Below are 17,977 nucleotides of genomic sequence, written 5' to 3'. Positions count from 1 at the left end.
AAGGTTATGATTTGTAGCATATACTGTTCAATATGACATTTGAAAAAAGTTCTTAGCTCAAGTCTTGAATCGGGTATGCTTGTGGGAAAATGAGTCTTCTGTGATGGGTTAATACTACTGTGAATGTATTTAAGTTTGTATGTTTTTTATTTCACACTATTAAAGGCGAAAATGGAGTGTTTGCGGTGGTTTTAAGTTTGCGGCAGCGCTATAGTCACATACTGCTACAGTATTGGACAAAAATGTTCGTGGTGGTTTTAAGTTTGCGGTGAAATGGTCGATGCGAAAACCGTGAACATAAGACCACCGCAAACATTTCTTCATTTACAGTAAAGCTATCATATACGTAGCAGGCTTGAGGTGAACATCTTCTGCCATCAGTTCCATAGAAGACAAATGTAGCTTTATCTGACTGAACTTTTCAGCTTTGAAATACTGGTACGTGTGTTTGCGATGGTTTTAAGTTTGCGGTGAAACGGTCGCCGCGAAAGCCGTGAACATAAAACCACCGCGAACATTTCTGCATTTACAGTATACCTGTATAGCACTGCCAGGCTCGACCCAGACTCTTGGTAAATTGTTAACATATGGCGTTTCAACATCAGGTATTACAGTTGAAAATTGGGTGAAGAGGTTGTCAACAAGGCCAAAACAGATGCGGGGACAAGAAAAGAGTGCATCGGGAGAGCTAACAAGAATAACACTAAACAGATTTGACCTGTGCTGTGAGAATTATCATGGTGCATCATATATTGTCTATTCTGTGCTCGTGCTTTGCAATTATTACAGTCAGTCTCTTTATATTGGTCAGCTGACAGTTCTTGAAGATTGTTCCGTGTGTGTAGTTAAGGTCTCATTCCTGTATTACTCTGAGTGGGTACCCTAAAAGAATCGGTACCCCAAAAAATGAATGGGTGCATTAACGTGTGTTTATATCGGTGGGAAATTCCCTTTTAGCCAGCCCGACTGATCTCATGCGTCAAACTGATGAAAGCTTGTTTGTAACTGAAGAAATTAGCAGGTAAAGTTTGGCAGCCGTGCGCGAGGTCGGACATGCACAGCCCGACATTGTGGGTGATGCAATCGTGCGCTCTTCAGCTGGAAAGTGCCTTTTTGGGTGTGTAGCTAAGTGCAGTTTTTAATTGCTATAAAAAGAGATCATCATTGTATATAGTGAAACTGTTGGCAATTTTTGTACAAGTCATGATCTAGAATAGAGGTTCTCAATATAAAATGAATAACATTGGTGCATTTTCTATAGCTTCATTACGAACGTGCCCATGTAAAACACGTTTTATAACACTACTATGCCTAAGGGGTGAAAAAACTCATGAATGAGACCTTAAGTTGGGTATTGGTCATGTGTCAGTTACACCCCTATGTTCCGAAAACCTCTGTCTATGTTTTGACATATATGGGTCTGAACAGAGGGCTATTCCCGGCCCCATATGATTTTCATATCTTGCTTGTGTAGGCTTGTATATGAATGTAACTTCGGAATCCATTAACATTAATCCACCAGGTTACATAAATCCGCCACTTTGAAAAACAGTGTGAATGTACCCTGGTGGAATTATGTTAGTAGATGTAAGAGTTCAATCGGTTGTCCTTGATTTATACTAAAGGAGTCCAAGGTCAGCAGTCCAGACAGTGATAATGTGATAACCAGCAGCTATAATCCCTTTATCCACAAGATTTGGTGCAAGGATACTGACAGTCTGTACTCTGTTCATAATCATCATTGTTTCCGATCGCTCAGACTAAGGCTGGGGTTTGCACAGTCACACGTTTTTCAAGTCGACTTTAGACTACCGGGGGGGTACATTCAGTCTAAGTCTGACTCAGGACTGTGTAAACAGAAATTTAGGGTACTCAAGAACCCTTTTCCCAGACTCAACTTGAGCAGCCTCAAAACCATGTTCAGACTGCTCTTGAGTTTGACTTCAGCTGAGTGTGCTCCAAGTGTACTTGGGAATGCGTATGCAAACTCAGTAGAATCTTTCTCTCCAAGACTTTGTGTCTCCCATTGTGATATTCAAGTCCACAACTTGTATCTCGACTCTCTTGGCAATTCGGCCACAAAATTATGCAGTTTATTAGGAACATCATGGTCAGGAGAGGGAGACAGCAAGGGGCTATACCGTAAAATTCCTGTTTACGTACGCACCCCTCCTAACGTACGCACTCCCGATTTGGGGGTGATTGCAAGCCTGACTCAGTGAGTTGAAACATTCAGGGGAAAAACCCTCCTAACGTACGCACCCCCTCTCTACTATTTGGGTGGATAGTTAGAGGTTGACATGATCATCCGTCCGATGATGTTTACCGACTTAAAGGGTTACTGAGAAAGAAAATGTTTCTGGGTAGAAAATGTCAAACAATTTAAATATATGTATTATTAATTCTTTATTACTGATTGGTTGTGTGGTAGCATTCCACACTTCATTTGCATGAAGATGTATCGTACTCTCAAGCTGATATGCAATTTTTACGAGGAAGAACCCCTCCTAAAGTACGCACCCCGACTTTGCCCGGAGCACCTGCTTGCGACTTGAAAAGTTTAAAAAGTGCGTACGTAAATAGGGATTTTACAGTATTATCAATCCTGAGCCGGCTTCCTCCCCACCCCAAAGACCTGCAACTTGATATGGAGGTGTTTTAAAACCTGCCTTATTTTCTACAACATATTCAAATTGAATAACTGAATGATGTCTCAAGATGTCTGAAATCATACTCAGTCCAGCTCTGATGATGTGTTTAAAAGAAACGGCCGCTGCGTTTAATTTTTCTGCCTTTAATGATTAATGATTTTCTTTAAGTTACAAACAGGTGATTTGAGTTGGCTGAAGCTGTGCATTTTTGTTGTTGAACATTGCACCGTCCAACTTGGCCTTGTTTTGTTTCAGATGTCTATACAGTCCAGGAAGGTCTACCTCCTCTGCCAGTAGATCTATCAAAAGGTATGTCATCCCACAGGTTTGTACTGTTGTAGTCTGCTGAAACAATAGAACTCCAGTAATAGACCTCAATTATGCAAAAAAGGACCATTACTGCATCAATAATCTCATCTTATTTATCCCTTAGTCTAACTATTTGACCGTTGGGGCATCAGAAAATATCTGACAACCAGTGTCTCCACCCTTCTCAGTTTTCTGTTCTAATCTTAATGTTTCACTTAGTGTCATACCTGTCCATTCTCTGATATTGTCCTCCAATCTTTTCCGTTTGCTTTCTTCTTCCCATCTGCATCACACATATAATCATAGTCATCATAATCTCCTCTTCCCTTTTGTAATTGCAGAACAATCAACCCCATACAGAAGAATACGAGTTCTGAAGAGAATAACTATCAAGAAAAGGCCCAAAGTGCCCCCTCGGCAGGTTGACCAGGGCTTCAGTGCTGCGGCGTTAGTGGAACCCTATCATGTTGCAAGAGAAGTGGTGGAGTCTGCGGGTATACTGCAGCCGGGAGAGCCCCCGTATGTAGACAGAGGTATGGACATGATATAGTATAATAATGGATTTTATTGGTCAAAAATTACCCGCAATGGCAGCCTTTTTAGTGCTGAATTGATGCAGGGTTTACCGGTTTCACATAATACACAACGCAACAGTTCCACAAAATGCAAGTGTGTATTACATATTTTATCCACACTTGCATTTTGTGGAACTGTCGCAAGGGTCTGGGCGGCAGTGCAATTCGGCACCATCGGGTGACCTCAATACAACCTTCAACAACCGAAGTCAGGTACCCATTCACACCTGGGTGGAGTGTGGAAAGTCGTGTTAAGTGCCTTTCCTAAGGGTACAAGATTGGTGACATGACAGGATTAGAACCTGGGACCACTTAGTTCTGAGCTGAATGCTCTGCTGTTGTGCCACATGACCCCACAATATAATATACCTGATATATGCCAAATAGTTTAACTCAAACAACTGGATAAAATTTTGAAACAGTAAGACTTTTCAGACAGCATCCGCTGTCTTTCGTCATGTAAGGAAAGGGCTGGAAAATCAGGTTTTACACCAAAACTCTGAAGACTGTGTCAAGACATCCTAAATTGTGTTAACCTCATTAACATAATCTACTCAGAGTTTTGGTATAAAAGCTAGTTTTCCAGCCCTTTCCTTAGTCACTGATGAAAGACAGCGGATGCTGTCTGAAATGTCTGACTGTTTCAAACTTGTATCCAGTTGCTTGAGTAACTATTTTTGGCATATCTTTGGCATTGCTAAACTTTCTTCCAACACTAAGGTATTCACAGATCAAATTTTCAATGACCACTGTCGCCTTCTTTAGCCAGGACGTTTGGCCAATTGCTGACGTCAGGTATCCGTAAAGACACGTGTCATTAAAGTCACGTGTCTGTAATTCTCGTGATTTTACGTTCGGAAGTGATTGGTCATTATTGATCCCGAAGAAGGCGACAGTGGTCGTTGAAAATTTGATCCGTGAATACCTTGAAGTTAGTGTTGGAAGAAAGTTTAGCATTGTGTTATGATTACTACCAACACAGATGAGCTTTCATGATAAATTGTTATCAGGTTTTGTATATTTTCCCCTACCTATAGACACACCTACACTCTGAGGCACAAAATGATAAAACTCCAGGACTTTAAATGAATTTCTACTTGAGGTCTCATTCCTGTGTTACTCCGCGTATATACTCCCAAAGAATCCGGCCTGAAAAAATAACTGGGCATAGAAGGCATGTGTTTCGGTGGATCATAAATTGCCTTTTATCGGCCCCACCGGATGTAGAAAGAATTTGAGATGAAACTGTCAGGATTAGGTAGGAAAGTTTCGTCATCCGCATTGTGAGTCCTGTGCTCTGTGAGTGCTGTGGTCAGGCGCTGGCGGTACAGCAGCGGCCTTGTGCGGATAGTAGCTACTTGCAGTTTAGAATGCGATAAATATCATTTCCATGGTTATATTTGGGTGAATCTTTTTTATTGCATGACAAACACGTGTGCTTTCAACAGAAAGCAGAACATCTCCAGATAATGTTGATTTCAATGGAACAGCCTAATACAGGAATGAGACCTTGACATGTTGTTCTTATTGCCATGGGAAGGGAACTGGTATTTATAATTGAAGGGGTTAATCTTAGAGCTGGGACATTCAATACTTGGCATTCTGCTAACTGTTCATCAGTAACTGTTGCAAATGGAAAGTTTGAGGAACTGATAATTCAGACTGTCTCAGATCCAGAATTTGCAACACAGGTTGAGTGTCGTGTTTCAGGTAGACCTGCTGTGGGTGCAGACAGCTAACAGGATCAGGCTTGTGGTCATGTCCTTCAGGAAGGGAGGATAAGTAGGAAAAGGTGTGATGCCTGAGGATTAGTTTCAAAATGGTCATTTTCTGGCAGGCATGTTACTGTTGTTCTTCTTTAGTCGTCCCTGAAAAACGGAGGTATTGTTTTTGGCGTGTCTGTATGCATGTATGTGTTTGATATAATATATATGTTGAAATTCCTGATATTTGTACTCAGCATAACTTATAATTAAGAACCTCTGGATGGATCGTGATGATATTTGGTATGTGAGTAGGTCTTGGGAAGAGGAAGGTCAAGGTTGATTCTAGGCCCTCTAGTTTGTAACCTTGGTATTGCAGCAGAACTTTCGGTTTTTGTATCCTTTATCCTGGACATGTGATGGTCTGTTGTTGACGTGAAGATCAAAATACTGGATAAAAAGCTTCACTGTTGTGTGCTGTGCTGAACAGAAGCAGGAAAGAATGATGTAAAAAACGACTTTATTTTGGGCAAGTCACATAGCACCTTGCACAAGAGGGCCAATAGAGTCTGGTCTATGTGAACAGGTGGTTACTATAGACAGAATTCTTAAGGCTTGTCTCAGTATGAAAAACTTTTTAAGACACCAAAAAGTCAGGTCACATTGGTCTGGTGGTCCTTATGTAGAGGTGGTCACTTGTACAGGTTTGACTGTACATGTATATCAATGGCCATGTTGTCCTTATGCAGAGGTGGTCACTTGTACAGGTTTGACTGTATATCGATGGCCATGTTGTTCTTATGCAGAGGTGGTCACTTGTATGGCTATGGACTAGATTGTAAGCTGAAAATCACTTGACTGTCTTTAATGATATGTGCTGAGAGTGATTACCTTCTTCGATCTCCATTTCTACAATCTCAGAAATGCAGGTCAAATATTTTTGAAATGTTGGCATGTAGATCTTCAGGTGGGGTCTGGGTAGTGGGATATAAAAGGATGACAGGTGCGTGTCGGGTCATGTTTTCTGTGCTGTTGACTTCTTACCTTGTAAGGTTATGCTTCGGGTTCAGTTTATTTGTGTACACTCAGGAAAACTCAATGAGCCATGGATACGTTCTCTGTAGGGTAGTCAAGATGAAAGCTTGTTAGTAACCGATTAGATTAGTTTCCAAGTGTAATTATAGGTTATAGGTTTACATTTTATTTCTGATTGATAAGTAATAAATGTAGTTTTCCAATTGTCCTATTCTGGACTTATAACACAGCACAGATCTACCTGTAAGTTAACAATTCCCCAGTGTTCAACTTCTGTAGAGGATAAAACTATTTCCTATGAGTATAACTCATTGGGTATGCCTAAACACCTCACACAAACTCATCCGAACTCACCCAAACTCATCTGAGTTTAATATGCAGTGTACATGGGGCAAGGACCTCATTTGACACTCTGGATACATTGTCTATGCAATTCTGAATAAAAGATATGCTGCAAATCCTAAATATTTACCAGTTTTTGCATGTTACTCCGCTCGTTTCAAAGGTAACAAATACGTGCCTGTATTTGAGGCTGGAAAACACTTTGTGTACAGTTATCATGAGTTGATTGCGATAAAATTATGCCATGCTATAATCTGTGACCCAAACATCATCCACCGTCTTATCGTCATATCATCTGTCGAACTAAAAAAAGGTATAAAGAACATCCCCAAGCGAACCTCAACAATGACGATCCAATATGGCTGGCAGAAATTCCATCTCATCCTGGAAACGGGGGTAACATGAAAAAACTGCTTGCTGCATATTTTCTATTCATAATTGCATTCTAGACAATGCCCCATGTACACTGCAAATTAGACTTTGATGAGTTTGGGGCGAGTTCGGATGAGTTTGGGTGAGGTGTTTAGGCGTACTGTAACATTCACTATGCGTCTTTCTATGGTCTGTTGTTCCCCGACTCACCAAGGTTAGACCTACTTGCACCTAGATGTGGTTAATTGCTTGATGGCACTCCGCCAGATGCCTCTGTCCTACAGGTTGACACTGTGTAGGTTGAGGAGGTGAGGTGTCCAGGGTATAAATCGGAGCTAAGAACCTGACTAGAACTGATTAGATTTCACAGTTCAGTCAACCTATCACAAGTGATGTAGCCTGTCCTTCAAGGGTGTTCAGGGTCAAGTGTTTTATCCTAGTCACCCTTGACCTTGACAGTAAACCTGATTGTAGGCTGGTAGATAAAACGTAGTATATAATGCACAGTGCTAATGTCAGAAGGGTTGGTCTGGGTCTAATCTGGTCCTGCAGTTGAAATATCACCAGTGAGAACTGCCTTGGGCAGTCTTCAGCATTAAGGAAACGATACTTGACCTTGACCCCGTAATTGGTCTGGGTCGTCCCCAGCAGGCTTGGGTTACCCACGGTTCAATACTGAGCAATTTGTGGATGAGTTTTAGATGGCTTGCAGGTGGAGAGTGGAATGAAAACTGGACCCACCCGGGAGCAGAACCTCTGGCACTGCCCCTATAGAAAGGACAGTATCACAGACGTCCAATGCGTCTCAGATTATAATGGTCGACGGCCTTGAACGGGTTATGGCTCTCCTGAAGAAGCGTTGAAAACAGTTGGGATGGCCTAAAAACGCCCCTTTTTATAGACATGAAAATGGAGGACCTAGTATAGTTTTTGGCATGTCTGTGTGTGTGTGTGTCTGTGTGTGTTTCCGGATTTTGACTCGAGAACCTCTGAATGGATTACGATGATATTTGGTTTGTGGGTAGGTTTTGGGAAGTCGATGGTCAAGGTTGATTTTGGGCCCTCTAGTATGTGACCTTGTTAATGAAGAGGCTAGAGCTACCAATTTTACAATCATTCACGTAAGTTAAGGGAAAGGAAAACTTGTTAAAATGTGCAATCCTGTAGTATCTATGGCATTACTGTAAATGCAGAAATGTTCGCGGTGGTTTTATGTTCACGGTTTTCGCGGCGACCATTTCACCGCGAACATAAAACATTTTTGTCCGACACTGTAGCAGTATGTGACTATAGCACTGCGGCGAACTTAAAGCCACCGCGAACACTCCATTGTCGCCTTAGCACAAAATAAAAACCATGCAAACTTAAATGCATTTACAGTAACTTCCAAATTTTGAAGTAATACATCAAAGTACAACCAACTTGAAGGTAATATAACTTTTTCTGATACTTAAATTTCAAGAATATTCTGTATACTTCAAGTGTACAATATTACCTCTACCCTATAGCCTACAAAGATATCTAGGTGCACCCACAGTCGAAAATTAGGTGCACAGCTCCAATTTTGGGTGCAGAAAGGTGCACATACACCCAGTATTTCTAGCCCTGACGTGCAATCCTGTAGTATCTATAGCATAATAGGCTACGTGTATATGTGCAGGTCCAGAGAAAATAAGACCCAGATGGGGCTTCTGGAGAGGTTTAAGGACTAGGTTGTGGGTCACGGATCTTTTCTTGGATCTTTTTCAGTACTGGAAAACCTTGCTGCCCTGCATGTCAGGAGGCATAAAGGGCAGTAGGTAAGTTAAAGGAAGACTAATACGTATAGAACAATCTCAGGTCCTGCTATCTCAGCTGTAAATCACAGACATTACGACTGCGGGTTGTTGGAGCGAACCAGAAGAAAAAATGCCCATTGCTATACACTATGACCCGATACACACTGGGAGATTTTTCTGGACGTACGACAATGACGTACGAAAGATGTGCATCGCCTTTTTTCCTGGGTGTGAACCGGCCCAGTGCGTCGTACGTCAGGCATTTTTATGGCCCGTATGACTTCGTCCTACATGTATGTTTACACTGGATAGTTATGTGCGACAAAGTCATACGGGCCATAAAAATGCCTGTCATACAACGCGCAGGGCCGGTTGTCGTACGTAATTGTCATACGTCAAGAAAATTTTCCCACTGTGTGTTGTGTTTATGAACACTTTTATCAATTAGCAAGTTTCTAGCAAACATTGCAATAATTCAGCAAGTACAGTCAAAAGTGCACAAGGAGATGACTCAGGGGACAGATAGAATCTGTTCTATGTGACAGATGGTCACCATAGACAGGATTCGTGATGCCTGTGTCAGTGAGAAAAATTGTCTAAGGGACTCACAGTCAAAAGTGCCCAAGAAGACCACACAGGGGACAGATAGAATATATATATAAGAGAGAGAGAGAGATAGACAGGATTCTTAATGCCAGTGTGTCAGTCAGAAAAATTGCTTAAGGGACGACCAAAAATCGTTCACATAGGCCAGGTGGTCCTTATGTATATAGAAGTGTCCACTTGTAAAGGTTTGACTCAGTACACTGTAGACTCCAGCTAAACTGAAACTCTGACGCACATTCCCAGACATAACACAGTCTTGACGTTCAGGGTGTATGACACCCTGCCTGGCCCACACCTGCTAAACCACAGCAAGGTGGGCTGATATGCCCATATCTGACAGCTGCTGAGGGGTGACGTATGCCCGGGTCAGTTGTGTATACAATCTCCGAAATGCATGTCAAATATTTGAAATGCTGGCATTTAGCTCTTCAGGTGGGGTCTGGGTGGCGGGATATGAAAGGTTGACAGGTGCGTGTCGGGTCCTGTCGACTTTTTACCTTGTACAGTTATGCTTTAGGTTCAGTTTATTTGTGTACAGGATAAGGTCTCAAATACGAATTACTCCAAATGGGTACCCTAAAGGAGTACCGACCCAAAAAGTAAACAGCTACATGAGCATGTGTTTAAAGCGGTGAGAAATTCCCTTTTAGTCATTTTAACTGATCTCAAGCGTGAAAGTGGTGGAAGCTTGTTTGTAACTGAAGAAATTAGCAGGTAAAGTTAAATGCACCTGTCCAGAAGTTGAGAAAAGTTGGTGTCCTCGAACAAAAAATTCTAACAGCCACAATTTGGATTTGAATTTTCAACAGCGACGCACTTGAAATGCATTCCAAATATTCTATGAAAGCCTGTGCAATAAATTATAGTAGAACCCTTTTGCTATTGCCCGGTCCGGAACACCTGTTTTGAACGTTATCCCGGCCCAGGTATGACATGATATAGATTATTTTGTGTGTTCTGGTACACTGTCAGGTACATTGTTCTGGTCTGGTACTGTAAATGCAGAAATGTTCGTGGTGGTTTTATGTTTGCGGTTATTGCAGTGAACTTTCAGAGTGAACTTAAGACCCCCGCGAACACTCCATTTTCTCTGTACCACGAATTAAAAACTTAAATGCATTTAACAATATTCTATGACCTAACATCAGAGTATTCTGATGAACTGAGACATCACTGTGGCTATCGTTAAAGAATACTATTTTCCCCTTCCAGGAGAGACATTAACACTATGCAGTGGTTATGGTTGTGGACAGCAAACCCTTTGTGTGAACTACGGCGGATGCCAGCCTGGACAGCACAGTCAGCGACAGCCAACCAGCTGTGCCACCGCTGGCTGTGAACAGCAGTGTCAGCTGGTCAACGGACAGCCCATCTGCACATGTTACCATGGATACACGCTGAAGGAAGATGGCAGATATTGTGCAGGTCAGTAGACTCTACTTTTGATGGTTCTAACTGCACATGCGCAGCAAGATGCATTGTGAATAATACGTCGTTAAATTTGAAAACTCTCCAAGCAGAGGAGTGGGTCCAGCTCAGGTTTTTGACATGTTTTTAGGCATTTTTGTCGCGTTTTCTATTTTGTCCCGTTTTCTTTATGTCGCCAACCCACATGTGTTGAAAAATTGAAAGCCCTACAAAAACGCCTAAAAACATGTCAAAAACCAGCCGGACCTGTTCCTCTGTTTGGAGAGTAAAATTTGAAGGCCCGAGACTTATTAAACAAAACACATCTGGACAATGTATTAAGCAATTGAGAGAAGGTTGGTATGCCATGATGTAGATTGCCTCCTCCCACAAGGTAATCGTTTCTTCATATTATAGGCAAAGTGGTGGGCAACCTCAAGCCAACCATACACACTCACGCCACATCTTCAGAAAAGATGCTGTAGCCGCATGTTCCCATTTAGAACTTTATTCAAGCCCACATGACTAGTTTCGCCTTGTGTGTGGCTTTCTCGATGGTCAAAGGCTCAAATGAGCAAGTACAATGTGTCCTGTCTTGTATTTCTTCGTATTATATATATCATGTAACATTCGGCTGAATGTCCGTGCAGATGTTGACGAGTGCTCGAGATACGGGAACTCCTACAGACTGTGTGAGCAGGAGTGTCAGAACACGGTGGGCAGCTACTACTGCAGCTGTCAGCCAGGCTTCGTCCTGCAGCCCAACAGGAGAACCTGCGCCCCTGTACCGGGCATGCCTTCTTCGGTCATCATTCCAGGTCAGCGACTCTCTGTACTATTCCAGTAGTGGCAAGATATGATGGACACATTTGAAATTATTCAAATGGTAGAAGATAGGAGAATTAAGTGGATCTGGTAATTGAATGTTAATGGCTCGGTAGGCCAGACGAAAACTTCTGGTGGCTTGAAACAGAACCTTACAACCTTACATTTCGGCTAATTAACTTCTCATTAATACTTCAACCCTGTACCGGGCATGCCTTCTTCTGTCATCATTCCAGGTCAGGGGCTCTATGTTCTATACTCATGTAAAAAAAAGTGTGAATTCAAAGTGATCTTGATTCAGGTTTAGCTCACCTACATGTAAGAGCTAATCTTTCACTGGTCGTGACAAGAAGACAGACAGAATGTAATGTATAATCTACAGATTCATTGTACCCGGGAAATTCCCCTAGCTCTTTTTGACTTGACAAGTACACATTATGAACAGTTGACCACAGCTTATATTGACGTCCCATCCTAAGGACTGCAACCCTTTTCAGTAGCATGCATCATCATTTGGATGATTGACTGCAGCCAAGATTTGAACTCCCAACCTATCGGTCTAGAGGCCCATTCAGATAATAATGTTACTCAGACAGGTACACCTTATAAGTGTACATTGTATACTGTGTTTACTACAGGTATATACAGAGGGCCATTGTAATTGTTAAAAAGAAGAGTACTTTTTATTTGTTTGCTGGCTGTGTCCATTTCACTGATGATGTAGAGTTGAAGATGAAGAGTATGATGTGATTTATTTTTGTAGGAGATTGCACCAATGGTTGTCCAGGTGGAGAACAAAGGTGTGGTGTTGGGTTTGAGCCACAGCAGACGCCGTATGGAGAACAGTGTGTGGGTGAGGGACAGTTATTTTCTACTTTAAGGCCATACCAATTCAATTTCTTGATTTTTTTTGATTTTAGCAAAAAAAAAACATGAAAACAGAAGGCTGGGGTAAAAACTTGCACCTGACCCTGTTCACTCCCTGAAACTGTGTGCACCACAGTACAAACTTTCCTCTGAGATTCTGTTTTCATGTTGATTTTGCCATCTAGCATTTTTTTTTAAATTCTGTTACCCAAGAAATTAAAATGGTGTGGCCTACACAGTGAAGATCATTTACCAATAAATCAATTTTTGAGCGGGAAGTCCTTGTCATCAGTGATGTTTGAGAGAGCCTACTCTGGTAGTGAGAAAATACTTTCGTCACACGAAACATACCATATGAAGACCAGCCGTTAGTAATATGCATTTTTTAATTTAATATGTAACTAACAGCATGTGCATAGGGCTATTCATGAAACAGTAAATCTCAACATGTTTGCAGTGGTTTAGTTAACGCAGATTTCACTTTGACCCTAGGCTATCTAACACAAATTCACAACATAACAGAATTATGTCATTTCCCCTTATAGTGCAAAATCAAGTCACAGCAAAAATAAATGAACTCACAATATTATGATTGTAAGTACGTGTCAATGCGATTAAATGTGACTATCGAAGGAGGAAGGCTGTGATAAAAAAAGGACTTGAGAGCTATAAGGTGGAAAGTTGAAGAATAAACTCTAAGAAGGCAAGATTCAAGTAAGAAGACCATTAAGGGATTAAGTTTGAAGTTACGGACCACCGAACGTAAATTCTACTTTCTGGAAACGGTGCAGGACTAGGCATTGAACCTGGGACTCTGGGAAATTGTATCTGTTCTACAAAGCTTAACAATCCCTTACAAAGGTTTTGTGACACCATTCCACTTAATATATTAGCTGTAAGGGGTTGAAGAATGTATCCTTTTCAGATCCAGATGGTGAGAAGGTCAGAAAGGTTATCATTTTTGAAAAGTCATGGACCAGTGGAAGTAGGTTGCAACCTAGATTCGTAAATATCCAACCAAAACTGATGCAATGGCAGAGGTGTAGTGTTTGCCTTGCATTCGGGAGATAGCAGATTCAAACCCAGACTTTAAAGACTCTAAGACAATACATTACATGTATACTGCTTTCTCTGCTTAGCACTCAGCACTTACTAGGAAAAGTATGGGAGTTTAAAACAGGACTAGCCCCCTGCTGTAGTGGCCCTGTGAGGCCCAAGGGCAATAGAAACAGAGATGAAATAAATGAAATAAATACATGAATAATGTTTGATAAGGATTCATTTATTAATATTCATTAATTCTTTTAAATTTATGAAAATAAATCAAATAATGTGTGATAAGGATTTTAATTTGATTTATATAATGTGAGCAGCCTAAGTTGTCCATGGAGGCAGAGTTCTACCCTACCATGGAGGAGCCGCTACCTTTGATTTTGTGATTTTGATTGTGCAAGGCCAAGCCAAGAAGATAGTATGTGGCCTGGTAGCTATATAATACCCTCAGCTTATACTTACTATGTATTGTGGTTTCAACTCAGTGAGCTATCTGCAATGAAAGTTCTGAGCCATTTTCTTTTTTTTTTTCGTTTCAAGGCATCCTCATTTGAGGTGAAGCATGATGCTTTTTCAAGTACTAGTAGCTAGTGGTAGTCACTAGTGCGATGCGGCTTCGCTACAGCTCGCGTTTTTGGCCAAGCATACCAGGTCACCCCTACTCTTCTCGATAAGTGTGTTGGGCTCTTTTGTGTGCAGAGGTTTGACGCTTGAGGCTAATGCCCAAAGCTCCCTCATACACGGGGCCGCCAGCTTTACGTCACAACCCGAAATGACAAATACAATCCCCCCTTACAACATGTCGAAGCTGGAGTCAAACCTAGGATCGAACTTGGGCCCTAAGATCCACGGAATTTGATCCATATGGCGAAGCAGCGGGGTTGCGTTAGTTTTTTTAATGCCTCACCATTGACTTTCAAATTGTTGGTTCTCCACAGAGATCGATGAATGTTCGCTGTCCCACTGCAGCCAGGGGTGCAGGGATAGCGAGGGGGGATTCACTTGTACCTGTCTGGAGGGGTTCAAGCTGGATGCAGACGGCACAAGATGTATTGGTGAGTTACCCCTAACTTTTATACCACATGTTATTATTCTGTAGACAACTTGACAAGAGATATAAAGCATGTAGATAAGTGATAGTAACTATTTTAATGGGTGCAATGTATGGCAAATTGCTAAACAGTACAGTAACTATCAAACAAGTCTATTTACAGTATTGAACTACATTATATATGATAATCAAAAGTAAACATGTGATGATGATGATGATGATGATGATGATCATAATGCACAGGAGACATTGTGTGTACACATTAAATGTTTATGTATCTTCATTTAAATGACACATCCTAGAAATAGCCAAATCTAACTCCGTATAATTCAGATAACACACCTTACAAACAGCCTAATCTTACCATGTATCTAGATACATTGGCCTAGATATAAGTAAATCAAACCAAGGCCTGACATCCTGGCTCAGACTGCTCAGGCTCAGTCTGCATGCCTGTTGGTGGTTTATCTGATGTTCTGTCTAAGCCGTTTGGTCTGTTCCAGATGAGGATGAGTGTTCTCAGGACAACTGGCGCCCGTGTCACCAGGTCTGCCAGAACACCGTGGGTAGCTTCCAGTGTTCCTGTCGACATGGCTTCAGGCTGCTGAACAACGGCAGGTCCTGTATGGGTAGGTGTCCTGTATGGGTAGGTGTCTTGTATGGGTAGGTGTCTTGTATGGGTAGGTGTCCCCCATGGGTAGGTGTCTTGTGTGGGTAAGGTATCCTGCATGGGTAGGTGTCCTGTATGAGAAGGTGTCCTGTATGGGTAGGTGTCCTGTATGGGTAGGTGTCCTGTATGGGTAGGTGTCCTGTATGGGTAGGTGTCCTGTATGGGTAGGTGTCCTGTATGGGTAGGTGTCCTACATGGGTAGGTGTCCTGTAAGGGTAGGTGTCCTGTATACATGTAGGTAGGTGTCCTGTATGGGTAGGTGTCCTGTGTGGGTAGGTGCCCTGCATGGGTACATGTAGGTGTCCTGTATGTGTAGGTGTACTGCATGGGTAGGTGTCCTGCATGGGTAGGTGTCCTGCATGGGTAGGTGTCCTGCATGGGTAGGTGTCCTGCATGGGTAGGTGTCCTGTATGGGTAGATGTCCAGTATGGGTAGATGTCTTGCATGGGTAGGTGTTCTGTGTGGATAGCTGTCCTGCATGGGTACAAATGTAGTTGTCCTGTATGGGTAGGTGTCCTGCGTGGGTAGGTGTCCTGCGTGGGTAGGTGTCCTGTATGGGTAGGTGTCCTGTATGGGTAGGTGTCCTGTATGGGTAGGTGTCCTGCATGGGTAGGTGTCCTGCGTGGGTAGGTGTCCTGTGTGGGTAGGTGTCCTGTGTGGGTAGGTGTACTGTATGGGTAGGTGTCCTGTATGGGTAGGTGTCCTACATGGGTAGGTGTCCTGTAAGGGTAGGTGTCCTGTATACATGTAGGTAGGTGTCCTGTATGGGTAGGTGTCCTGTATGGGTAGGTGTCCTGTGTGGGTAGGTGTCCTGTATGGGTAGGTGTCCTGTGTGGTTAGGTGTCCTGTGTGGGTAGGTGTCCTGTATGGGTAGGTGTCCTACATGGGTAGGTGTCCTGTAAGGGTAGGTGTCCTGTATACATGTAGGTAGGTGTCCTGTATGGGTAGGTGTCCTGTATGGGTAGGTGTCCTGTATGGGTAGGTGCCTGTGATTTTGATAATGTGAGATGTTTAGGGAAAAGACTGATACTGAAACAGATGACTGTAGTCATGTGATGACAATGTGTTGTCAGATATCAATGAGTGCACAGAAGGTCGTCCCAGGTGTCACCACCAGTGCCAGAACACCTATGGCAGCTACAAGTGCACCTGCAGACCGGGCTTCCGGCTCTTGGAGGACGGCAGCACCTGTGGAGGTAGGAATCTGAATCTGGTCAGCTGGAGTATTACATAATCTTATTTTGGAGTAACACACCAGCTTCTGTGTCTGTATAGCCAGTTTAACCGCCCTTCAGCATAAGACATCAGCTTTCCTGGCAAGTGGCCTGGCAGCAGCTGGTTATGTTACACTGAACCGTTGCACATATTCATTTTTTAAGTGAAGTCATGACTTGCAGCATTGTATGAACCTTAGACCTGATTTACACCGGGGAAATTTTCTGGACGTATGACAACAACGTCCAGAAAATTTCCCCGGTACGTAGGTGGGTACGACGTCACCTTTTTTCCTGGGTGTGAACCGGCTCTGCGCGACGTACGACAGGCATTTTTATGGCCCGTACACACCCTGGATGTAACGTAGGACAAGGTCGTACGGGCCATAGAAATGCCTGTCGTACGTCGTGCATGGCCGGTTCACACCCAGGAAAAAAGGCGATGTACGTCAAAGACATGCGTCTTTGTCGTACGTCATCGTCGTACATCCAGAAAATTTTCCCAGTGTGTATCTGGTCTTGAGGCATAACCAACACAATTTTCAAGGCAAAGAATCAGTCCCAAGATGTTGAAGTTTGTTTCCTTGATAGTTGATTGCATGGCACTGTCAACTTTAATCTGTGGAAAAGGTGACAAACTGAAGAGCGGTGGAGAGAGAGATAGAATCTCTAGACTTCTCAAGGGTTCTCAAAGTAGCTCTGCCTTGGATTCTTCCAGAAGAAGTTGAGGAGACTCAATTAGAGCAATTAGTCTCAACCACTCATGGCAAAGCTGACAGGGGTCTCTGTCAGAAGGGAAGGGTCGTATCAAAGTTCAAAATGTTAAAAGGTTTTATTCCTTTAGTATTAGCTGTGCCAATTCAAGGGCTTGATAAGTGAATGGGCCTTTATGGAATGCTTTATGGAATACTTAGTACAGGGGAACTACAACAATCTGTAATCGTTTGATATCTTTCACTAATAAAAAAGTGAACAAGAAAGGTCACTTTTCAATAATAAAGATAAAGATCAGCATCTGGGATAAGTAAAAACAAATAATCTTTTCACCTGATGTCAAGTAAGGTGCAGGACCTGAGGTATAAATTGTGAGTTAACCTTGCGGTCAACAATGTTGATACAAAAGACATTCCAATCTTAAGGTCAAGAAAACAAGACACCCCATTGTTTTAGCCTCTGCCACCTGTGAATTTATTAACCTTAACAAGCTGCCTGAGGGTCCAGGTCACAACACAATTTCGTGACTAGATGTCACAGACATGTGCTCCCTGTGGGATACTGTTTGGGCATCAATTGATGATTACGATCTATTTACATGTATCAAATTTTGGAATCTGGACTTTGAAACTTAAAGCATTTTGCTTCGTTTATAAAGAATTAGTTATTATGTAACTATTTCATATAGTAAACTTACTGAATGTGAAGAGCAGAGAAAGTATAAATAATTTGTCTCAAATCCATTGCCCTACCCAATGATCTTTCTTGTTTTAGTATTATGATATTCAATATACAGCTGCTTCAA

The 17,977-nt window shown here is 42.2% G+C and overlaps 1 protein-coding gene across 1 annotated transcript in view; it reads left to right on the top strand.

Annotated features, from left to right (window-relative positions):
• Positions 1-17,977, top strand: part of LOC136434145 (fibrillin-1-like) — a 53,983-nt gene that overhangs the window by 23,862 nt on the left and 12,144 nt on the right. Inside the window, exons 4-11 of the mRNA XM_066426912.1 lie at positions 2,907-2,960; positions 3,302-3,493; positions 10,584-10,796; positions 11,429-11,596; positions 12,367-12,456; positions 14,462-14,578; positions 15,078-15,203; positions 16,318-16,440. Coding sequence (XP_066283009.1) covers positions 2,907-2,960; positions 3,302-3,493; positions 10,584-10,796; positions 11,429-11,596; positions 12,367-12,456; positions 14,462-14,578; positions 15,078-15,203; positions 16,318-16,440 — 1,083 coding nt within the window. The remainder of the gene's footprint in view (positions 1-2,906; positions 2,961-3,301; positions 3,494-10,583; positions 10,797-11,428; positions 11,597-12,366; positions 12,457-14,461; positions 14,579-15,077; positions 15,204-16,317; positions 16,441-17,977) is intronic.

This window comes from Branchiostoma lanceolatum, chromosome 4, assembly GCF_035083965.1.
Source record: "Branchiostoma lanceolatum isolate klBraLanc5 chromosome 4, klBraLanc5.hap2, whole genome shotgun sequence".
In the NCBI taxonomy this organism is placed as follows: domain Eukaryota; kingdom Metazoa; phylum Chordata; class Leptocardii; order Amphioxiformes; family Branchiostomatidae; genus Branchiostoma; species Branchiostoma lanceolatum.
Note: the sequence above shows the minus strand (reverse complement) of the source record. Positions and strands in the feature narration are given on the sequence as shown.